Source organism: Mesoplodon mirus (assembly GCF_964341445.2).
Source record: "Mesoplodon mirus genome assembly, chromosome: 9".
Classification (NCBI taxonomy): Eukaryota; Metazoa; Chordata; class Mammalia; order Artiodactyla; family Ziphiidae; genus Mesoplodon; species Mesoplodon mirus.
This window is the reverse complement of record NC_138985.1, coordinates 11,394,106-11,419,096: the sequence shown is the minus strand read 5'-3', so window position 1 is coordinate 11,419,096 and position 24,991 is coordinate 11,394,106. Positions and strand designations below refer to the sequence as shown.

Genomic DNA, 24,991 nt, shown 5'->3' with positions numbered 1-24,991 from the left:
TCCTGTCCCCAGATGTCGAGGGTTGAGACTGAAATTTCCAACCCTCTAATCAGTGGTTGGTTCTCCTGGCAACCAGCCCCCATCCTTCCCAAAAGTCACCTCACTGACACAACAAAAGACACCTTGATCACTCTTATGCTCAGGAAATTCCAAGGGTTTTAGGAGCTCTGCACCATAAACTGGGGAGAAAAACAAATGTATATTTCTTACTGTAAATCACAGTATAACAGTCTTAGAGCTATTTCCCTTTGTTGATTGTCTTTATTTCAGGGGTTTCCTAGCTTCTCGCTAAGTTTATATTTCCATGGAAACTTTAGAGTCAGTTGGTTGAAAACACAACCCTTTGGTTTCTTATGCATATGTGTTTTAATATTTTTAAACCTTTCTAAAACTGAAAATGTCAAACATATATAAATGTAGACAGAATAGTATTAAGTGAAACCTTCTGGACCAACACCTGACTTCAATGATCATTTCACGACCAATCTTTTTCATTGATCCTCCCACCCATTTCCTCCTATATTATGTTGAAACATATCCCAGGTATATCATTTGATTTGTAAATTTTAAAATATATATTATAAGTCTAAGTGATAAGAATTCTTTGTTGTAACAAAATCATAATACTGTAATAACCTAAATATTGTTTTTAAAAACAATTCCTTAATATTCCATAATTGTCTCATAAATACCGTAATTTTTTTTCTGGCTTTTAATTGAGATCAAATTGAATTTGTAGATCAATTTAGAGAGAACTGACTTCTTGACAGTGAAGTTTTTGTATCCACAGATGAGTTATGTCTTTCCATTTATTGAAGTCAGTTTTTCATTATCCACTTCTCTTTCATTGGCTTTTCATACAGTTTAATTCTTTCATTTGATTTTTTTAAATCTTTGTTGTGGCTTTTGTAAATTATATCCTCTTACTGGTTGTGGTTTGCATTTATGAATGATTTTGATTTATATATGATAATTTTGTCTCCATCTGTGTTTAATGTATTTTTTAATCGAATTTATTGCATTTCAAGGAATTCATCAAGTCATCTGCAAATTAGTCATGGTCAGATTTCCTCACTAATTTTTGCCTCTAATTTTATTAGCTTCTCTAATTGCACTGACAGTGTATCCAGATCAGTGTTAAATAACAGTGGTAATAGCAAACATCCATTCCTGATATGGATGAATAACAAATGAAGGCAAAGATGCTATTATGTGAAAGACTGTTGAAAAATACCATCTTCTTCTAAATGCAAGCTAATTTTTCAGTGCTTCAACAACATGATTCATCCTCAGAAGCTACACTAACATGGGACTTCCCTGGCAGTCCAGTGGTTAAGACTCTGCGTTTCCTCTGCAGGGGGTGTGGGTTTGATCCCTGATTGGGGAACCAAGATCCCACGTGCCCTGTGGCTAAAAATTAAAAAAAAAAAGCACAGTAACACAGAGAGATTGAATTTACTTTCATATTTTTTATTAGTAAAATTCTTTCACTTTTTACTGGCAGGTAGGAACCACTTGGAGGTTTCTTTCTCACTTCTGATTTTTGATTCCTATAGGTGTGGTGTAATCTAAGGGAATCACTTGAATATTTTGGACATGTGGTCATGGCCTTCTGCACCAGTTCTTCTAGGTGTCGTCTCTTGGGGTGCCATGAACCCTGAATCTATATAAACAAGTATACTTCGGGTGTCCCCAATTGCTAAGGATTTTAAGTTTCATACATAATAAGAATTCAGAAACTTCATGCTGAAAATACAGAAAAGATTGAAATTAATGTCTTATAAAATAAACCTTCTCAAAGGACCCTGAGTCATGCTGATGTAATAAAAAATTAAAACACTGTCTTTCCTTCTTAAGTCAAGTACTTTCAAGTACCAGTCTAATGGATGATGTAATGAGCTACTGTAAGTAAAGAGCTCATAAAAAGGCAAATACAGGGGAGGGAGATAACATGGTGGTCTATACGCTGAGCCCTCTCACTGCCTTGTCCCGCCTCCGTGGTGCTCCTTGTTGGCTGCCCCAGGGAGGGATGTGGGTATACAACTGAATGTGAAACTCTACAAGTACATTCATTTCTGACACATATACTGCTTTCAGCTTAGATTTTCTCACCATTGGCCAAGAATTGTAGTAACACACTTGTTTTTACATGGTTTAAGATGCCTTCTACATCTCTTCATTACTTCCTGTGACTAATGAGAAATGATGAAATATATTTCATATGCCTTAATGACTTTCAAGGGTTTCTAAGTTACCAGTTGGTATTCTTTCCCCATTGAGTTAGGGTGAGAAGGGTTACTTATATTATCTGGTATTAAATATTTATTCTCTCCGAGTTCCTCTCTGCCCCCAACCATATCATTTTGTACCATCATCAGCCCCATCCCTTTTACGGAAGAAGATGATAGTGACTATCACACCTAATCTTATCAAGGGAATCTAATAAGTAAGATAAGGATGAGAAAGAGAATATATATATATATATATATATATATATATATATATATATATAAGTGATAGCAAATGATGAAGAATTTGGCTTAGAAACAACTTTTACATTTGCCTATTTTTTGTATTAAAACTTATGTACATGATTGGAGCTAAGAATTGAAATTCAGACAAGCCTTGCTTATTGCACACTTTTGTCATAATTACTCTCACACACACCACTTTGCATCAAGCAATCCCCACAAATCCCACCCTGGGATGGCGTCACTGATGGCGTCTTTTCCCAAGGGTCTCTTACCTGGAGCGCAAATGTTTGAACGGTGGTTCCTGTTTTATTATATATAAACTGACCTAGGAAAATTTCTTCTCCTTCACATTGTTTTGAGACGCCCTGTAAAGAAAGCAACAGACACAGAGGTTGTAATGAATGGGTGTTCAGTTACAGTAAATGGAGGCAAGTGTCTGTTCAAGTAGCAACTATTCTCTAGACATCACTGGGTGTCCCCCGGGGCACAGCGCTATGCTAGCTGCCAGTACTGCCTTATAAACAAGGTGTTTAACTCTGGTGGGGGAGCCCTTAGGCAAGAAACAGTCTAATCAAGGGGCTGAATAGATTCAGATAGAGAGATAAACAGAGAGGTGAGAAAGAGAGATGACAGAGCAAATTCCAGCATTGACTTTGGGCTCATAAATGTATTTGCTATACTTTGAATAAAATAAAAACCAAATGAGTCCCCATATTGACCCAATATGCGTGAAACTTAACCAGTTTGCAAAACTTTGATCACACAAATAGCTCCATCCAAAAAGTAAGCTTTTGTTGATTTGTGTATGCAATTTCCTTTGTGCTTTTGACCTTCTTTCTCTAAACTTTATTTATTTCCACTAATATTTCCACAAATATTTTTTTCTTATTAGTCATCCATTTAATACACATCAGTGTATACATGTCAATCCCAATTGCCCAATTCATCACACCACCACACCCACCCCCCAACGCTTTCCCCGCTTGGTGTCCATATGTTTTTCCTCTACTTCTGTGTCTCAATTTCTGCTTGGCAAACTGGTTCATCTGTACCATTTCTAGGTTCCACATAAATGCGTTAATATACGATATTTGTTTTTCTCTTTCTGACATACTTCACTCTGTATGACAGTCTCCAGATCCATCCACATCTCTACAAATGACCCAATTTCGTTCCTTTTTATGGCTGAGTAATATTCCATTGTATATAAGTACCACAGCTTCTTTATCCATTCGTCTGTCAATGGGCATTTAGGTTGATTCCATGACCTGGCTATTGTAAATAGTGCTGCAATGAACATTGTGGTGCATGTGTCTTTTTGAATTATGGTTTTCTCAGGGTATATGCCCAGTAGTGGGATTGCTGGGTCATATAGTAATTCTATTTTTAGTTCTTTAAGAAACCTCCATACTGTTCTCCATAGTGGCTGTATCAATTTACATTCCCACCAACAGTGCAAGAGGGTTCCCTTTTTTCACACCTTCTCCAGCATTTGTTGCTTCTAGATTTTCTGATGCTGCCCATTCTAACTGGTGTGAGGTGATACCTCATTGTAGTTTTGATTTGCATTGCTCTAATAATTAGTGATGTTGAGCAGCTTTTCATGTGCTTCCTGGCCATCTGTATGTCTTCTTTGGAGAAATGTCTATTAGGTCCTCTGCCCATTTTTGGAATGGGTTGTGTTTTTTTTTTAATATTGAGCCACATGACCTGTTTATATATTTTGGAGATTAATCCTTTGTCCGATGATTCATTTGCAAATATTTTCTCCCATTCTGAGGATTGTCTTTTTGTCTTGTTTATGGTTTCTTTTGCTGTGCAAAAGATTTGAAGTTTCATTAGGTCCCATTTGTTTATTTCTGTTTTTATTTCCATTACTCTAGGAGGTGGATCAAAAAATATCTTGCTGTGATTTACCTCAAAGAGTGTTCTTCCGGGCTTCCCTGGTGGTGCAGTGGCTGAGAGTCTGCCTGCCAACGCAGGGGACACGGGTTCGTGCCCCCGTCCGGGAGGATCCCACATGCTGCAGAGCAGCTGGGCCCGTGAGCCATGGCCACTGAGCCTGCACGTCCGGAGCCTGTGCTCCACAATGGGAGAGGCCACAACAGTGAGAGGTCCACATACCAAAAAAAAAAAAAAAAAAGTGTTCTTCCCATGTTTTCCTCTAAGAGTTTTATGTTGTCTGCTCTTACATTTAGCTCTCTAATACATTTTGAGTTTATTTTTGTGTATGGTGTCTGGGAGTGTTCTAATTTCATTCTTTTACATGTAGCTGTTCAGTTTTCCCAGCACAATTTATTGGAAAGACTGTCTTTTCTCCATTGTATATCCTTGCCTCTTTTGTCATAGATTAGTTGACCATAGGTGCGTGGGTTTATCTCTGGGCTTTCTATCCTGTTCCATTGATCTATATTTCTGTTTTTGTGCCAGTACCATATTGTCTGGATTACTGTAGCTTTGTAGTATAGTCTGAAGTCAGGGAGTCTGATTCCTCCAGCTCCATTTTTTTCCTTCAAGACTGCTTTGGCTATTCAGGGTCTTTTGTGTCTCCATACAAATTTTAAGATATTTTGTTCCAGTTCTGTAAAAAATGCCATGGGTAATTTGATAAGGATTGCATTGAATCTGTAGATTTCTTTGGGTAGTATAGTCATTTTCACAATATTGATCCTTCCAACCCAAGAACATGGTATATCTCTCCATCTCTTGGTATCATCTTTAATTTCTTTCACCAGTGTCTTATAGTTTTCTGCATACAGGTTTTTTGTCTCCTTAAGTAGGTTTATTCCTAGGTATTTTATTCTTTTTGTTGCAATGGTAAATTGGAGAGTTTCCTTAATTTCTCTTTCAGGTTTTTCATCTTAGTATATAGGAATGCAAGAGATTTCTGTGCATTAATTTTGTATCCTGCAGCAATACCGAATTCACTGATTAGCTCTAGTAGTTTTCTGGTGGCATCTTTAGGATTCTCTATGTATAGTATCATGTCATCTGCAAACAGTGACAGTTTTACTTCTTCTTTTCCAATTTGTATTCCTTTTATTTCTTTTTCTTCTCTGATTGCTATGGATAGGACTACCAAAACTATGTTGAATAATATTGGTGAGAGGGGACATCCTTGCCTTGTTCCTGATCTTAGAGGAAATGATTTCAGTTCTTCACCATTGAGAATGATGTTTGCTGTGGGTTTGTCATATATGGCCTTTATTATGTTGAAGTAGCTTCCCTCTATGCCCACTTTCTGGAGAGTTTTTATCATAAATGGGTGTTGAATTTTGTCAGAAGCTTTTTCTGCATCTGTTGAGATGATCATATGGTTTTTATTCTTCAGTTTGTTAATATGGTGTATCACATTGATTTGCATATATTGAAGAATCCTTGCATCTCTGGGATAAATTCTACTTGATCATGGTGTATGGTCTTTTTAATATGTTGTTGGATTCTGTTTACTAGTATTTTATTGAGAATTTTTGCATCTATATTCGTCAGTGTTATTGGTCTGTAATTTTCTTTTTTTGTAGTATCTTTGTCTGGTTTTGGTATCAGGGTGATGGTGGCTTCATAGAATGAGTTTGGGAGTGTTACTTCCTCTGCAAATTTTTGGAAGAGTTTGAGAAGGATGGGTGTTAGCTCTTCTCTAAATGTTTGATAGAATTCACCTGTGAAGCCATCTGGTCCTGGACTTCTGTTTGTTGGAAGATTTTCAATCACAGTTTCAATTTCATTACTTGTGATTGGTCTGTTCATATATTCTACTTCTTCCTGGTTCAGCTTGGAAGGTTATACCTTTCTAAGAATTTGTCCATTTCTTACAGGTTGTCCATTTTATTGGCATAGAGTTGCTTGTAGTAGTCTCTTAGGATGCTTTGTGTTTCTGTGGTGTCATTTGTAACTTCCCCTTTTTCATTTATAATTTTATTGACTTGGGTCCTCTCCCTCTTTTTCTTGATGAGTCTGGCTAATGGTTTATCATCTCAAAGAACCAGCTTTTAGTTTTATTGATCTTTGCTATTGTTTTCTTTGTTTCTATTTCATTTATTTCTGCTTTGATTTTTATGATTTATTTCCTTCTGCTAACTTTGGGTTTTGTTTGTTCTTCTTTCTCTAGTTCCTTTAGGTGTAACGTTAGATTGTTTGAGATTTTTCTTGTTTCTTGAGGTCGGCTTGTATAGCTATAAACTTCCCTCTTAGAACTGCTTTTGCTGCATCCCATAGGCTTTGGATCATCATGTTTTCATTGTCATTTGTCTCTAGGTATTTTTTTATTTCCTCTTTGATTTCTTCAGTGATCTCTTGGTTATTTAGTAATGTATTGTTCAGCCTCCATGTGTTTGTATTTTTTACATTTTTTTCCCTGTAATTCATTTCTAATCTCATAACATTGTGGACAGAAAAGATGCTTGATATGACTTCAATTTTCTTAAATTTACTGAGGCTTGATTTGTGACCCAAGATGTGATCTATCCTGGAGAATGTTCCATGTGCACTTGAGAAGAAAGTGTGATCTGCTGTTTTGGGATGGAATGTCCTATAAATATAAATTAAATCTATCTGGTCTATTGTGTCATTTAAACCTTCTGTTTCCTTATTTATTTTCATTTTGGATGATCTGTCCATTGGTGTAAGTGAGGTGTTAAAAGTCCCCCACTATGATTGTGTTACTGTCAATTTCCTCTTTTTTAGCTGTTAGCAGTTGCCTTATGTATTGAGGTGCTCCTATGTTGGGTGCATATATATTTTTAATTGTCATATCTTCTTCTTGGATGAATACCTTGATCATTATGTAGTGTCCTTCCTTGTCTCTTGTAACATTCTTTATTTTAAAGTCTATTTTATCTGATATGAGTATTGCTACTCCAGCTTTCTTTTGATTTCCATTTGCATGGAATATCTTTTTCCATCCCCTCACTTTCAGTCTGTATGTGTCCCTAGGTCTGAAGTGGGTCTCTTGTAGACAGCATATATTTGGGTCTTGTTTTTGTATCCATTCAGCAAGCCTGTGTCTTTTGGTTGGATCATTTAATTCATTCACGTTTAAGGTAATTATCGATATGTATGTTCCTGTGACCATTTTCTTAATTGTTTTGGGTTTGTTTTTGTAGGTCCTTTTCTTCTCTTGTGTTTCCCACTTAGAGAAGTTCCTTTAGCATTTGTTGTAGAGCTGGTTTGGTGGTGCTGAATTCTCTTAGTTTTTGCTTGTCTGTAAAGATTTTGATTTCTCCATCGAATTTGAATGAGATCCTTGCCGGGTAGAGTAATCTTGTTTGCAGGTTCTTCCCTTTCATCACTTTAAGTATATCATGCCACTCCCTTCTGGCTTGTAGAGTTTCTGCTGAGAAATCAGCTCTTAACCTTATGGGAGTTTGCTTGTGTGTTATTTGTCATTTTTCCTTGCTGCTTTCAATAAGTTTTCTTTGTCTTTATTTTTTGCCAGTTTGATTACTATGTGTCTCAGCGTGTTTATCCTTGAGTTTATCCTGTATGGGACTCGCTGCGCTTCCTGTACTTGGTTGGCTATTTCCTTTCCCATGTTAGGGAAGTTTTCGGTTATAATCTCTTCAAATATCTTCTCTGGTCCTTTCTTGCTCTCTTCTCCTTCTGGGACCCCTATAATGCGAGTGTCGTTGTGCTTAATGTTGTCCCAGAGGTCTCTTAGGCTGTCTTCATTTCTTTTCATTCTTTTTTTCTTTATTCTGTTCCACAGCAGTGTACCCACCATTCTGTCTTCCAGGTCCCTTATCCATTCTTCTGCCTCAGTTATTCTGCTATTGGTTCCTTCTAGTGTATTTTTCATTTCAGTTATTGTATTATTCATCTCTGTTTGTTCTTTAATTCTTCTAGGTCTTTGTTAAACATTTCTTGCATCTTCTCAATCTTTGCCTCCATTCTTTTTCCGAGGTTCTGGATCATCTTCACTATCATTATTCTGAATTCTTTTTCTGGAAGGTTGCCTACCTCCACTTCATTTAGTTGTTTTTCTGGGGTTTTATCTTGTTCCTTCATCTGGTACATAGCCCTCTGCCTTTTCATCTTTTCTATTTTTCTGTGAATGTGGTTCTTGTTCCACAGGTTGCAGGATTGTAGTTCTTCTTGCTTCTCTCTACCCTTTAAAATTGAAGATTTTTGAGAGGAGAGCTCACTGTTGGAAATTAATTTACCTTGTAAATCTAAAGTTTATTGTTAGGTTACTTGAATCATAGTAACACAACAAAATAAAGTTTTCATGAGTTCAGTCATTTTATTCAATATAATGAAAATCGTAATATCAACATTTTAACTATTTATAAATTAATTTATTAAAAGAATTGGATACATCATGACTAAATAATGCACTCACAATTTTATATAATCTATATTACATATTCAATTATTTATAATATATATTATATTCAATTATATATAATATATTCAATTATATATATTATATACAATATATACATTCATCTATATACTGACATATCAATGTACCTATTTCACATTTGAGATATATATATATATATATATATATATAGATAGATAGATAGATAGATATAAAGTCTCATATACTTCCTTTAGCCTGTTGAGAGGTATGCTAGTTTTATTTCCACCTTCTTTATCATTCTATTTTAATTTCACTTGGTTCATAAATTCACTAATATTAGAGAAAAACAATGAGAGGTAATTTTTCTTACTAAAGGATTCTTGCCTGAAGGATTCATCCATAAAATCCCTCTGTAATGAGCAACTGTGCACACTTTTGTGAGACAGGGTTTGATCTGCTCAAATCCAACATAGCTCAACTATCGGTGTCTGCAGACACTGACTGTGGATGGCATCAGGCTTGCATTAAAGGACAGTAGTCTCTGTGTTTTATAAGTCCAGGACCATGGCATTTAAAGGAGTTTGAATGACACACAAGTCAGGCTGAGCACCCTTGTTTAACTCTGAGCCCTCCTCTGGATAGGAACACGAAGGGATTGACGTAAGGCATAAACCGCTGAGGAAAACATGGGAGCAGACACTGAGAGAACAACATCTGGAGATGGCCAAATGGTGACTGGTGTAGTGGCCTGGAGAAAACGCACGCTACCCTGGCTGTAGGGGGAATCAGCAGCATGCTGGGGCTGATGTTTACTGCAAGGGCCCAGAAAGGGCCAGATCTGGGGCCGTGCCATGGGGCCCAGCATGAGGCTGAGGGGTCCCCACATCTGAGAGTTGGCTGTCTCTTTAAGAAGCAGTTAGACCCTGGTCATCACCACGGTCCCCACATCTGAGAGTAGGCTAACTGTCTTTTTAAGAAGCAGTTAGATCCTGGTCATCACCCCTGCCCTTGTGCAGAAAAGGATTATCTTTTTCCCCCCAGCTCTAGGACAGCTGACCTCAGGAGCTCCCTGCAAAAATAAGAGGTGGAGGTATAACCTCTGCATGCATGAATGGTGGGCTGTGCACCTCCACACCCAGCACACAGGCCAAGCTGAAACCCCCTGGGCACAAAGTTGCAGGATTCCCGGGTTCAAACTTCTGGATACCACACTCTGTGGTCTCCAACCAGACCATCTAGCCGTGAAGCTCACTGTTGACTTGCCTCTCATGTGTGCAGGAAAAGCCAGCCACCAGATACATGTGGAAAGCAACTAACAAGAAACATGGAGCCCCTGTTAACAAATAGGAAAGGGGGTACTTGGGAGTAAAGATGTGAGGGAGCTAAAAATATGGAACAAAACTGTAATTGCATCCAGTAATATAGGAAAACATATAGACTCTAGAAAAAGGAGTATTTATAGAAAAAGAGTCTTAGAATAATCATGCCAGCAGAAATGAAAAATTTAGCATAGGGTTTAAAATATAAATTGATAAAATATTCTAGAAGGTGGAACAGAAAACAAAGAAGAAAAATAAGATAGAAAAGATTTTTAAAATAATAGATTAGACAAAACTACAATGAGGTATCACCTCACACCAGTCAGAATGTCCATCATCAAAAAATCTACAAACAATAAATGCTGGAGAGGGTGTGGAGAAAAGGGAACCCTCTTGCACTGTTGATGGGAACGTAAATTGATACAGCCAGTATGGAGAACAGTATGGAGGTTCCTTAAAAACTAAAAATAGAACTACCATATGACCCAGCAATCCCACTACTGGGCATATACCCCGAGAAAACCATAATTCAAAAAGAGTCATGTACCACAATGTTCATTGCAGCTCTATTTACAATAGCCAGGACATGGAAACAACCTACGTGTCCATTCACAGATGAATGGATAAAGAGGATGTGGCACATAAATACAATGGAATATTACTCAGCCATAAAAAGAAACGAAATTGAGTTATTTGTAGTGAGGTGGATGGACCTAGAGACTGTCATACAGAGTGAAGTAAGTCAGAAAGAGAAAAACAAATACTGTATGCTAACGCATATATATGGAATCTAAAAAAAAAATAGTCATGAAGAACCTAGGGGCAAGACGGGAATAAAGACACAGACCTACTAGAGAATGGACTTGAGGATACGGGGAGGGGGAAGGGTAAGCTGGGACAAAATGAGAGAGTGGCATGGACATATATACACTACCAAATGTAAAATAGATAGCTAGTGGGAAGCAGTCTCATAGCACAGGGAGATCAGCTCGGTGCTTTGTGACCACCTAGAAGGGTGGGATAGGGAGGGTGGGAAGGAGGGAGACACAAGAGGGAAGAGATATGGGGACATATGTATAACTGATTCACTTTGTTATGAAGCAGAAACTAACACACCATTGTAAAGCAATTATACTCCAATAAAGATGTTTAAAAAAATAGATGATAAGTCAAATCCCCAGGATGTGGACATGAAACCTCCTGACAACAGTTGTGCATTAGGCCTGGCCAGCAATCAGGTTGGAGGACATGAGCAGTGCTCCGGAGGATGTCTTTAAAAAGTAAAAAAGAAATTATTTATAAAGTATCTGACATGGGCTTCCCTGGTGGCACAGTGGTTGAGAGCCCGCCTGCTGATGCAGGGAACACGGGTTCGTGCCCCGGTCCGGGAAGATCCCACATGCCGCAGAGCGGCTGGGCCCGTGAGCCATGGCCGCTGAGCCTGTGCGTCCGGAGCCTGTGCTCCGCAGCAGAAGAGGCCACAACAGTGAGAGGACTGCGTACCGGAAAAAAAAAAAAAAAAAAAAAGTATCTGACATGAATGGGTAGAATGGGAGGACATTTACACATCTGAAGAAGAGGCTGGGAATGTCTTCATGATAAAAATATAGATAACTAAGCAAATTAAATTAAAATGAGGCAATTATCCTCAAGAACATCAAACTTTTCATGTAAAGAAAATAGTATTCCAGTGCATTGTATGACTCAACTAAAACAATATTGTTCACAGAGTCACAATGAAAATGTTGGCTATGGATTGTAACTGAGATAAACCGTCTGGCAGTGTCTCACACATGAAACACAGATTCATCATGTGATCTAGCAATTCGGCTGTTCGGAACAAACCCAAGAGAAATGAAGACTGAGGTCCACAGAAAACCTTGTACACAGCTCCTCACAGCAGCTTTATTCATAATAGTCAAATGGGTGGGAACCATTCAAATGTCCAGCAACTATGAACGGATCAATAAAAGGGGTCTATCCATATAAGAAAATATTATCCAGCAATTAAAAATATGAAGTACCGACACATTATAACATACATGAACCTTGGAAACATTATGCTGAGTGAAAGAAGCCATTCACAAAAGACCAGGACTTCCCTGGTGGCGCAGTGGTTAGGAATCCTCCTGCCAGCTCAGGGGACACGGGTTCGAGCCCTGCTCCGGGAAGATCCCACATGCCACGGAGCAACTGGGCCTGTGTGCCACAACTACTGAGCCTGCGCTCTAGAGCCCACGAGCCACAACTACTGAGGCCTGCATGCCTAGAGCCCACACCCTGCAACAAAGAGAAGCCACCAATCGTTGTAACTAGAGAAAGCCTGCGCGCAGCAATGGAGACCCAAAGCAGCCAAAAATAAATAAACAAATAAATTTTAAAAAACAAAAGACCATGTATTATATGATTCCATTTTATACAAAATAGGGAAACCTACAGGTACAAAGTAGATTAGTGGTTGTCAGCGGCTGGGGGAGTGAGATGGGGGATGGGAAGTAACAGCTAAGGGGTGCAGGCTTTCTTTGGACAATAGTAAAAATATTCTAAAATTGATCATGTTGATGGTTACACAACTCTGTGAATATACCAAAAGCTACTAAGTGTACACTTTACATGACTGAATCGCCAGAGTGTGAATTGTATCTCAATAAACCTGTTTGGTTTTTTTTAAGTTAAGACATAAACATTTTGGGAGAATGGGAGAGGCATGGAAGAGAACTAATATCCATTTTCCATTAGAGGAAGTCAGTAGATAATAATCAAAACTGAAAAATCAAGGAACAACAGTAAAAGCAATAATGAAGGCAGTTAATGACATAAGCAGCTAAAACTGTTGCAAGTGGCAGCTTCCAGAGAGTAAAAATTGGGGTGGGAGAAGTGGGACAAGGGAAAATCATGTTTCCTTATAAACATGGAAATGTTTCTTTTTAAATTATACATGTATAACTTTGATAAAAGTAAAAAATAGAATTAAATAGTAGTAATCATCTGGTCCAACCCTCTTACTTTGTAGATGACAAAACAGAGATCCAGGAAGTAAGTGATTTTCTCACAGTGATACAAATGATTAGCTACACAGTTCAGATGATATCCTAGCTCCCAGTTCCTAGCCAATCACCTACTATAACCCCTTCTGAATGAAGATTTAGGCAGCTTCTCACATAGACAGAAAATTCCTTGGGTGCGCTGGAGATGTTTCCTGAGGGAGACACCTTCTCTGAGATGTGCTCCATGGTAACAGCAGTTGGTATGATCTTCCTGGCAAGCTTGATTAGGGCATGACCCTGGGAACCTGGAAAGGCCCAGCACTTCCCAGGGTGGACATCCGGCTGGAAAGAAAGCACTGCATTAATCTTTTATCTGCTTATATAAATCTACTCCTACAATGTTGGCCAGCTAATCACTATTGACCAAAGAACTTACTTAGGCCTATAATATGAAGGCACTGTGTGGGATGTATCAAACAGGAAAGCTTCCATCATACCCATAGTTTTGGTTGTGCTGATGTCAATCAGAGCCTTTTATTGCACGAGTATTTTTTTTTTTATTGCTCTAACTAGACTGTAAGCCGCTACAGGCAGCTAGTTGGTATGAGCGGTGAAGGCACTGGTGAAGACAGTGCTGGTGGTGGTAATGAAGAGGGTGGTGGCTGTCACTGTGGACAATGATGGCAGGTGATGATGGTGATGGTGGTGGTGATGGTGGTAGTGGTGATGGTAATGGTGGTGATAGCGAAGCTGGCTATACTGATGGTAAGGAAGACAGATGATGTCTACCATTTTCTAGATCTAGACTGTACTCTGCAGTGAGATCTATACATTTGCCCCTGAAGGTATTCCTAAACTGGAAATAAATTCAGGTGTGTAGTTATAGTTAAGAAGAGCTGTACTGTCAGTTGGTGTCTAGTGCCTTTTGAATTGAACTGAAATGATAGTGAAAATCTTGCTTGGAAATTTCTCCTATTATAATTGGACTTTATAAAAATGTGTTGGCCTGAACAGCACATAGCACAGTGAGTACTTGCACTTAGGGGTCATGCATCTTCAACAAGTGTTTGTTGAGTGACTGAAGTTTTCAGCGGAAAAGGAAGACCACAGAATCAACTTAAAGAAAAAACACGGAATGTGTATGTTTTATTTGAGAAGTACATACTGTAGTTCACTGATCTTAGAATAATAAATAATTATTAATTAATTAATTAATCAATCATAGTTCATTGCCCATAAGAAGGAAATATTTCACGTAGTTTTATGACTGTAAAAATCTAAGAGGACAGTTTCAGTCTCCCTGACAAGTTCAGAGTTGTTTCCACTTCAGACATTAACATTTTTCCTGATAAGTGATAGGAACAGAATCCTAAAATATAAACAGGTTATTTTAAATCTAGCTTGTACCTGGAGAATGATATCTGGAGGCATTTCATAATTTAAGAACCCAATCCCATGCCAGTAGAGTTTTGCTTTATTATTTTTGTAACTTTCTGAGGTCCCAGCTTCAAGAACAGAGGCTCCTGAAATTATAGAATAATTTTTAAAATTAAAAAAATCACACAATTCAAAACACCATTTATATTTTAATGTTGTTGGGAAACTATTACTGGGCAACATACAAATAAGGTAAAATTCATACCAGGAAACTGATAAGAAAAGTATGACTTTCAGCTTTCACTACCACTGAAATTTTGTCACTTTGAGAAAACCATTCTTGCTCTGTGTGGTTTCACAAAATTTCTGGAACTGATATTACAATAAAAAATTGAAATCTGGAGGAATTGATTTAGACATGGAAATATTATGTGTACTGTGTTTATTAGCTAAGGAGACATATGGATCCCCATACTTCAACAAGTCATGTGATAAATAAGCCCAATTCACTCAAAAACAAAAGCAGAATGACCAGCAATGTCATAAATGTACTAACAAGTTGTATTCATAACAGCCATTCTGCAGATTTATTGAGCTTTCATTTTAATCAAAGAAATATAAAATATACTCATCAAATATTATCCCTTCAGGTTACTTCATTTTAGAAGCAAAATGTATCTGATACATAAGAAATGAAGAAAATGCAAATTACTTCCTTAAATTCCATCTGGATATCACAATACAACATTAAAAAGACGCATATGTGATGAATATCAGATCACCAGTGCCTTTTCTAAGATGGTAGGATTTGAAATAGTGAATGTACCCAGGGTTGCAGGACTTAGCAACCAGAAACACAAGATTCCCAGTTAAATTTTAATTTTACATAAACGATGAATAATTTTTTAGTACAGTTACGTCCCATACAATATCTGGGACATATACTAAAAAATTGTTTGCTGTTTGCCTGAAACTCAAATTTCACTGAGCATCCTTTATTTTACCTGGCAACCCTGTGGGTACCTTGTTTTTGAGTGCTGATATGGTCTGCTCGGTCAATGAATTTTCCTGCTGGACTGACTGGTTGGACGGGAATTAAACTTCCACATACTGATGTGAGGACTGACCCCACCCCAGCCATAATCTAGTTCAGAAAACGCTAATTGTGGCAGGTAGGGTTTTTAAGTAATTCAAATTCACTTTTCTCATTCTCATTTTTTAAGTTTCTACTCAGCTTTATTGAGATATACATACTACCCAATTTACTCATTTAAAGTGTACAATTCAGTGGTTTTCAGCATATTCACAGAGTTGCACAGCCATGACCGCAATCAACATTAGAACACTTTCAATCAGCCCCCAAAGAAACCCTATTGCACTCAGCGGTCACTCCCCACTCCCCCGAACCCCACCCCATCCCTCGGCAATCACTGACCTACTTGCTATCCACATTTGCCTATTCTGGACCTTCTCTCTTGCTGTTTCTTTGTAGTCAACCACAGTAGTAGCCTTTTGAATATGGCTGCTTTCACTTAGCACAACTGATACATTTGAGCTTCCTGGCAGGTATAATGAATGTGTTCCTTCTTATTGCTGAGTAACATTCCACTGTGTGGATACATCACAACTAGCTATTCCTTCATCTATTTCCAGTTTTGCTGACAATGAATAAAGTTGCTGTAGACATTCTCAGACGCGTTTTATTGTGAACATAAGTTTAAACTTCTCTTAGGTAAATACTGATACATAGAGGTGGAATTGCTGGGTCATATGTGTTATGTTTAACTTCATAAGAAATTGTCAAATGTCATACCCTAGTGAAGTAAGTCAGACAGAGAAAGACAATTATTGTATGTTTTCACTTATATGTGGAATCTAAATAATAAAACAAGTGAGTGAATATAACAAAACAGAAACAGACTCATTGATACAAAAGAGCAAACTAGTGGTTACCAAAGGGGAGAGGGCTGGGGGGAGGGGCAAGATAGGGGAAGGGGATTAAGATGTGCAAACTACTAGGTATAAAATAAATAAGATACAAGGATATAATGCACAGCACTGGGAATATAACCAATATTTTATATGTAATGACTTTAAATGGAGTATAAGCTATAAAAATATTGAATGACTGTGTTGTACACCTGAAACTAATGCAACATTGTAAATCAACTATATTTCAATTAAAAAAAAAAGAAAGAAATTGGCAAATGGTTTTCCAAAATGGCTGTACCACCATTACATTCTCACCAGCCACGTGTGAGAGTTCTGCTTGCTTTCCATTGCTGCCGCCATTTCACGTGTCAGGTTTTGTTTGTTTGTTTGCTGTTCTAATGGATATATCTACATTTCACTAATGGATACTAATGATGAGCATTTTTTCATGTGCTTTTTTGACATGTACATATCTTCTTTGATGAGGTGGCTTTCAAATCGTGTGTCCACTTTTTATTGGATTGGCTGTTTTCTTACCATTGAAATTTGAGAGTGTTTATAAATTGTGGATATAAGTCCTTTGTTAAGTATTTGATTTGCAATCCTGTCTCCCAGCCTGTGACTTGTCTTTTCATTCTCTTCAATGGCTTTTTCCAAGCAGAAGTTTTAAATTTAGATGAAGTCCAAATTATCCATTCTTTTCTTTTAACGGATCACATTTTGGGTATTTTGTCTAAGAAATCTTTTCCCAACTCAAAGTCACAAAAACTTTCTCTTATTTTTTCTTCTAGAAGTTTTATAGCTTTAAGCTTTATATTTAGATCATACTTTTTACATTTAACACATTCTGAGTTAATTTTTGTAAGGTGTGAGCTGTGAGTCAAGGTTTATTTTTGCATATGATTGTCCAACTCTTCCAGCACCATCAACTGGCTTTTTCTCCTTTGTCAAAAGTTAATTAGTGTGGGACTATTTCTGGACTTTTTATTGTTTCATTAATTTCATCAACATCACATTCTCTCATTACTGTAACTTTATAGTAGGCTTTCAAATCAGTGTGAGTCCTCCAAATTTGTTCTTCCTTTCAAAACCGTTTTGGCTATTTTAGAAAGAGCTTGTAGATTTCTACAAACAATCATGCTGGGATTTTGACTGGGATTGTGTTGAATCAATAGACTGGTTAGGAAGAATTGCCATCTTACCAATATTGATGCTTCTAATACACAAACTTGGCAGATCTGTCCACTTATTTAGGTCTTCTGTTATTTCTTTCATTAGTGGGTTTTTTTTTTTCGCTTTTAGCATGTTCTTCATGTTTTTCACTGCTGTTGTGAATAATACTGTTTTTAAAATTTATTTTTCCAATTTCTTATTACTAGCATCTAAAAATTATATATATACAGTTGAACTTACTAACTTCACTTATTAGTTCTAGAAGATTTTTTGATGATTCTCTACATAAATCATCATGGTGTCTGTGAATACAGAGATTTTTATTTCTTCCTTTCCAATTTGCTTGCTTTTCTTCTTTCCCTCTCTTCCCCTCCCCACCCCCACTCTTCCCTCCCCTTCTCTCTCTGATTCTTGTCTTACTTTACTGTTAGGAATTCTAGTACAGTGTTGACTAGGACAGAGTATAGGTCTTTCATCTCCTTAGTTAAATTTATTCCTAGGCATTTTATTCTTTCTGGTGCAATTGTAAATGGAGTTGTTTTCTTTATTTCTATTTCTGATAATTTGTTATCAGTGTATAGAAATGCAGCAGATTTTTATGTATTAATTTTGTATCCTGCAACTTTACTGAATTCATTTATTGGTTGTAATAGTTTTTTGATAGAGTCTTTATGGTTCTCTGTATATGGTATCATGTCATCTGCAAATAGTGACAGTTTTATTTCTTTTTCTCCCATTTGGATGCCTTTTACTTCTTTTTCTTCTCTGATTGCTGTGGCTGGGACTTCCAATACTACATTGAACAAAAGTGGTGAGAGTAGGCATCCGTGTCCAGATCCTGATCTTATAGGAAAGCACTCAGCTTTTCACTGTTGAGTATGATGTTAGCTCTGGGTTTGTCATATATGGCTTTATTATGTTGGGGTGTGCTCCCTCTGTACATACTTTGTCTCTGTATTTTTTTAGTGGTTGCTCTGGCAATCTTAATACACATAACTAACTTTCAAAGTCAATTTAGAGTTAATATTTTACCAAGAGGTCCCTTTAACTTCACCCATTGACCTTTCCTTAAGAGTTGTCCATCTACATATATTAAAACCCCATCACCTAATGTTATAATTTTTCTTTTCAACAGTCATACCTATTTTAAAGAACTTAAGAAAATTGTCTCATAGTTATAGATATTTGTCTTATCTGTTGTTCTTTCTTCTTTCCTGAAGTTCCAAGTTTCCTTTTGGTGTCATTTCCCTTAGCCCTAATGAACTTCCTTTAGCAGATCTGTTGACAAAGAAGTCCCTTGGTTTCCCTTCATCAAAGAATGACTTCATTTCACCCTCATTCCCTTTTTGGTTTTTTTTGTTTAGTTTTGTTTTGTTTTTTGCAGTACGCAGGCCGCTCACTGTTGTGGCCTCTCCCATTGCGGAGCACAGGCTCCGGATGCGCAGGCTCAGCGGCCATGGCTCACGGGCCTAGCCGCTCCCTGGCATGTCAGATCTTCCCGGACCGGGGCACGAACCCGTGTCCCCTGCATCGGCAGGCAGACTCTCAACCACTGGGCCACCAGGGAAGCCCTCTTTTTGTTGTTTTTAATTTGGTTGCACTGGGTCTTGGTTGTGGCAGGTGGGCTCCTTAGTTGCGGCACACTGGCTCCTTAGTTGTGGCATGTCAACTCTTAGTTGCAGCATGCATGTGGGATCTAGTTCCCTGACCAGGGATTGAAACTGGGCCCCCTGAATCAGGAGCATGGAGTCTTAACCACTGCGCTACCAGGGAAGTCCCTCACCCTCATTCTTAAAGGATATTTTTACTGGATCTGAATTGGCATTTCCTTTATTTCAGTGCTTTACAGTGTAGTTCCCTTCTCTTCTGGTCTCCTTGGTTTTTGATAAGAAATCTGCAGTCATTTGTATCATTATTCTCCCACATTAATGTGTATGTTTTGTTCCTCTAGCTGCTTTCAAGACTTCCTCATCTTTGGTTTTGTGAAATTTATGATATATCTGGATATAGTTTTCCTTGACTTTATCTTGTTTCTGATTTCCTCAGTTTCTTGACTCTAATAAATTTACATTTTTAACAAAATTTGGGATGTTTTCAGCTATTATTTCTTCAAATAAATTATTTTTCTGCATTTATCTCTTATCTGCCTCTGAGACTACAAGGATGAGAATGTTAGACCTTTTCATATATGTCCCATAGGTTTCTGAAGCTTTTGCATTTTTCTCAAAATTGTTTCCATTTTCTCCCACTTCTTCAGATTGGATAATTTCTACTGATCTTCAGTTTCACTAATTCTTTTCTCTTGTCCTTGTCCTATTATTAAACCCATATCATGAATTTTTTTCAGATGTTGTATTTTTCATTTCTCAAATTTTCATCTGGTTCTTTTCTATAGTTTCTCTGTCTTGGCTGAGAGATCATATCTTTTCATTCATTTCAGCTGTACTTACCTTTACCACTTGAAGCCTAGTTACACTACCTGCCTTCAGAGTCTCTCTGTGATAATCCAACATCTGTGTCCTGATGGAGTGGGTTGGCATCTGCTGGTTCTCTTTCCCCTTGCAAATTGATCACATTTGCCTAGGTCTTGGTATGTAGACTAATTTTGAACTGTATCCTAGACATACTGAATATTATATTGTGAGACTCTGGGTGCTTTTGTTTGTTTCATCAGACAATCAACTAGAAATGTTCAGACCATAAATGCCCCTCCTTTTCTATGGGAGGCGGTAACAATCTCAGTTCCATTTTCAGAGCCTTTACAATAGGCATGTTCTGCCCATGTGCCCCTCAGTGGATAGTCTAAGACCCGAGCTGTGGCTAAATCTTTGTCAAAATCTCAGAGCGGGGCTTCCCTGGTGGCACAGTGGTTGAGAGTCTGCCTGCCGATGCATGGGACACGGGTTCGTGCCCTGGTCCAGGAGGATCCCACATGCCACGGAGCGGCTGGGCCCGTGAGCCATGGCCGCTGGGCCTGCGCGTCCGGAGCCTGTGCTCTGCGACGGGAGAGGCCACAGCAGTGAGAGGCCAGCGTACTGCAAAAAAAAAAAAAAAAAAATCTCAGAGCTGCTGCTGTGCTGCCGTGGGTCCATCTCCATGAAAGAGAAGCTACGAGGCAAGCCGGCAGCAGGCCACACACATGAGGTCAGGGCGTCTGCTCTCCTGTCCGGCCTTCACAAGCCTTCCTCCTACACTCTCTGGCCGACAGGACTATCTTGTTCTGGTTCTTTCTAGAACGGTGCAGTTTCTCTCACAATTTTAGTCACCCACCACACTGTCACCACCTTGCGGCTCTGTCACTGCAGCTCAAGCCTCAGCTCAAGCTTTGAGAGAAAAGAAAAACAGTAAACTCACCCCCACATGGGCCACATTTCCAGTCTTTTACTTCCCTCCACAATCTTCCTCCTTTTGTTTACTTTTCATCATACTCAGGTAGCTGCTTTTTATATTTTGTCCAACTCTTTTAGTTTTATGTCATCAGCAGGGAAGAAAGGCTGACCTGGGCTTTTCTCCATCTCATCCTAACCAGAAGCTGGCTGTGCATCATGCTAACATTTATTCAGAAGCCATAATGTTTTCTGCTATTCCTTGTTCTACACAGGGTATCTACAGACCTTTGTCATTATGGTTTTTCCAAATGGAAGTTGTAAATATATTCAACAGAATAGGAAGAAGACATCAAAAGGCTGTATCAGAATGCCAAGACTTGGACTTCCCTGGTGGTGCAGTGGTTAAGAATCCACCTGCCAACACAGAGGCCACAGATTTGAGCCCTGGTCCAGGAGGATCCCACATGCCGTGGAACAACTAAGCTCATGCACCATAACTACTGAGCCTGCGCTCTACAGCCCATGAGCCACAACTACTGAGCCCACGTGCCACAACTACTGAAGCCCGTGCACCTAGAGCCCATGCTCCGCAACAAGAGAAGCCACCGCAATGAGAAGCCCGCACACCGCAACGAAGAGTAGACCCCGCTCACCGCAACTAGAGAAAACCTGTGCACAGCAACGAAGACCCAATGCAGCCAAAAATAAATAAATAAATTTATGCCCAAGCAAACAAACAAAAAAAGCATTCTGTGAGTTACCGTCCCACCTTATTTAAGCTCATGCCTCTCAGGCTTCAAGGAATTCAAAGTCAGACGTCTATCTTCTTGTTCTGTCTCTCAACACACACACACATGACTAATAATCATGCTGGTTCAAATGTTCTCTGCTCCATGCAGGACACAAATTTATTTCTGCAATATTAGTTTGGCTTTTGTCACTTGATAAAAATTAGCGCTCCTCTGTGTGCTTCGTATTCCCCCCTCTTTCCCTTGAATCCTTTCTTCCTCCTGCGCCGCCCCCCTGCCCCATGCTTCACTGAGCACATGGTCATACACTGCCACAGGCAGGGGCTTCTAGGCAATATTAAGGTTAACGATTCACAGTCTAAGCACTTAAGGATATATTTTTGGAAGATACTAAGAACATTATATACAGTCTTGAGACACTATCACTTAATCACTAATAATGCATTTAGATGAGTCATTAGTAGTCGCTTTAGTGTATAGAGGATCAAATGTTGTAATGTTTGTGATGCGTCCCCAGCCTCCCTGTGGCAGGCGCACTTCCTCTGTGGTGCTCCTACCTACACGTCTGCACTCGCCTACAACCATTTCTATTCTCCTCTTTATTGTCTAGGTTTGTTAGCTTTTCCTCCCTCTCCAGTTACCAGATAGATAAACACCAGATAAAGAAACACAGAGGACATAGATGCTTTTGAAGCATCGACTTTTTATACTGGCCTGTCACTTCCTTACTCACCTGCTGACTTAAGGGCGTAATCGGCCATCTGGACTTGATCTTCTCTCAACTTTTTAAGTACATAATTTACCAAGTTTGACATTTCCTGTACAAATTTTAAAAAGAGTTTCCTGTTAACAATCTCTGTCAGCTGCTTGAGTTTTGACAATTTACTTTGTTGATTTGGACCCAAATTTCCTAATCTGCAAAATGATAACAACACTGAACATTGACCAAGCTGCAGATAGAACCCGGCACTGCATACAGATTCTTAATATCACCTTCCCAGGTCAGTGGGCTCGGTGTTTCTCAGGCAGCTGAGTTATGCAACCTGCGATGTTCGGCCGTTCACCAAGGCTACAGAGCAAGGCTGGACTCAAGCCCCTTCTGAAGGCCTGACAACCACTCCAGCATGCTGTCACAGTGGGACAGTCAAATGAGGATGCGTGTGACCTGCCGGGTGTCTCTGCTTAGTAATAAAGACTTGAATGTTCTGTAAATATTTGGTTAAATGTGTGTGTGTATATATATATATATATATATATATTTTTTTTTTTTTTTTTTTTTTTTTTTTTTTTGCAGCTTGTGGGATCTTAGTCCCCCAACCCAGGATCGAACCTGTGCCCCCTGCAGTGGAAGGCAGATTCCTAACCACTGGACCACCAGGGAACTCCCTTTAGGTATTTGGGGATCAAGGAAGTTTACATAGAGTACATGATTGCTTGTGTTAGAAATTATTCATCATTTGAATTAATATTGGGTTCTTGAGGATGTTCTGAGTCTAAAAAAGCAAGTGTCCTGAGAGAACATAACAGTCTGTGTTCTAACTGAGGAAGCACTTTGTCCCGGGGCCGTGGCAGTGGGGGCCTGGAGGCAGTGGTGGTCAGTGCCAGCTTTCTGTGCCTTTCAAAAAGCACAACCTAAGGAAAGGAAAGAAGCTAGTGCTAATAAGGGGGAAGAAGAGGCAAAACCAAGCTCATTGGTCTACATCATAATGTTGCCCGACCTGGTGCTAAGTAGGTCAAATACACGAGCTTTAGGTCCCTGAATAAAAATATTTTACTATTTAAGTATTTATGTATGGACTTTCAGAGACTGTCATTTTTGAATGAGCTTTTGTTTGTCTTCTTTTGTTTTTTTAACTGCAAAATAAGGCAGAATCAGTTACTTATTTGGGTGGGAAGTCAGTTTGCTTGCAATACAAAATCTTCCCTGTGACACAGCAATTATGAAAAAGTGTGTTTCCAGGGGCAAGCTTTAGTGAATGTAAGCTACTGCCGGGGAAGAATTTTCAAGAGGACACAGACCACACCCCAGCTGTCGCCCCATTCCCCACTCACGTAAGCCGTGGATGTGACAACTGAAGGTCGGACGAGCCCCGCCTCCCTGCCAATGCCCACATCACCTCGTCCACAGCTTCAGTGTGGTCCCAGCCTTCAGCGGGGTCTCTGTCTGCAGTCCAGCTGTAACTGTGCTGACCATCCCGTATATCTCTAAGTAAGGCCTTCAGAACATCTATTTCTTCAATTAAAAATAGAATTTCACGGAAGTTGTTTTCCAAAGTCTGGCTTTCCTTCCTGTGAATGGAGACCCTCACTGTGAAAGGAGGAAGCGGTGGGCTCTCTGCCGCCTCCCAGGGCTGGGCTTCAGGGCCAGCAAAACGAAGAGGTGCTTTATGTTGCAGAAGAGAGAAACCCCAAGTAAGGGGTGCTCAGGAGACGCCCCTTCGTCTAAAGAATTGCCCCTCACTACATGTGAAAAGCAAAGACTTTCAGGGAAGCTGTCCTGAGGGCATCCCAGGGCTTGGGGTGTGCTCTGTGTAGGCACGTCCCATCCCTCCCTTGGGGAGTGCAGCCACCCTGACCTGAGCTGGGTGATCTCACAGTGTGGATCTTAAAGCCCCCTCTCACCTCCTTAGGATGGGGAACACCTTGTATTTTGAGTGGGGTACGGAGCTGGAGATTCCCAACCAAGCCCTGAGGCTCTGGGGACCAGCCTCGGGCGGGCGAGCGGGGAGCTGGAGGATCCAGCCAGGGGTGGAGGTGGGGGGCAGCTGCCTTTCACCAGCTCCAGGGTGCAAGATTTTACTTTCCAAGTATGGGCTCTGCTACTTGTACAGTTTGAAAGTTATTAGAAAGAATAAGAAAATGTCAAGCCAATGGGTATTTCTTTATGCTGAAAAAATGGAAGCACCACTTATCTAGTATTTTCTCCCAATTTGTGAAACAATATAAAATTTTGAAGAAATAAAAACTGTTAAATTTTGGTGAGCTTGTAACAGTTTTTATTCCATGCAGAAACATTGTTACAAAATAATTTTGTGTCCCACTGCACTTCCCAGATCAGTGAATATGTTTTAGAATTATTTTAATGGCTCCATAATCCTCCATTCCACATGATTAACCTTTGACCTGTTTTTCTCATCTTGGTTGTTTCCTTTTTTAAAAAAATAATAAATAATATTGAAAGCACCTCTCAGTGTATATTTCCTCAAAGAATGATCCTCAGAAGTAGAAATTAGTTTTATAATTTTACAAAAGCATTTCAGTGTTTGGACCCACACCAGAAAGTTACACACACGAGAACATCTCACTCACTTTAAAAGTTCCAGGTGCTCTTTTGGCATTCGAAGCCTGGC

The 24,991-nt window shown here is 39.0% G+C and overlaps 1 protein-coding gene across 1 annotated transcript; it reads right to left on the bottom strand.

Moving 5' to 3' along the window:
• Positions 1-1,626: 1,626 nt before the first annotated feature.
• SUN3 (Sad1 and UNC84 domain containing 3) lies at positions 1,627-24,991 on the bottom strand (the record flags this gene model as incomplete). Its single annotated transcript, XM_082632594.1, has 7 exons — positions 24,951-24,991; positions 23,759-23,930; positions 22,375-22,459; positions 14,489-14,604; positions 13,256-13,423; positions 2,747-2,839; positions 1,627-1,746 (listed from the first exon to the last, which is right to left on the bottom strand). The coding sequence occupies exons 1-7, from the start codon at positions 24,977-24,979 to the stop codon at positions 1,627-1,629; spliced, it is 783 nt and encodes a 260-aa protein (XP_082488720.1). The 5' UTR covers positions 24,980-24,991.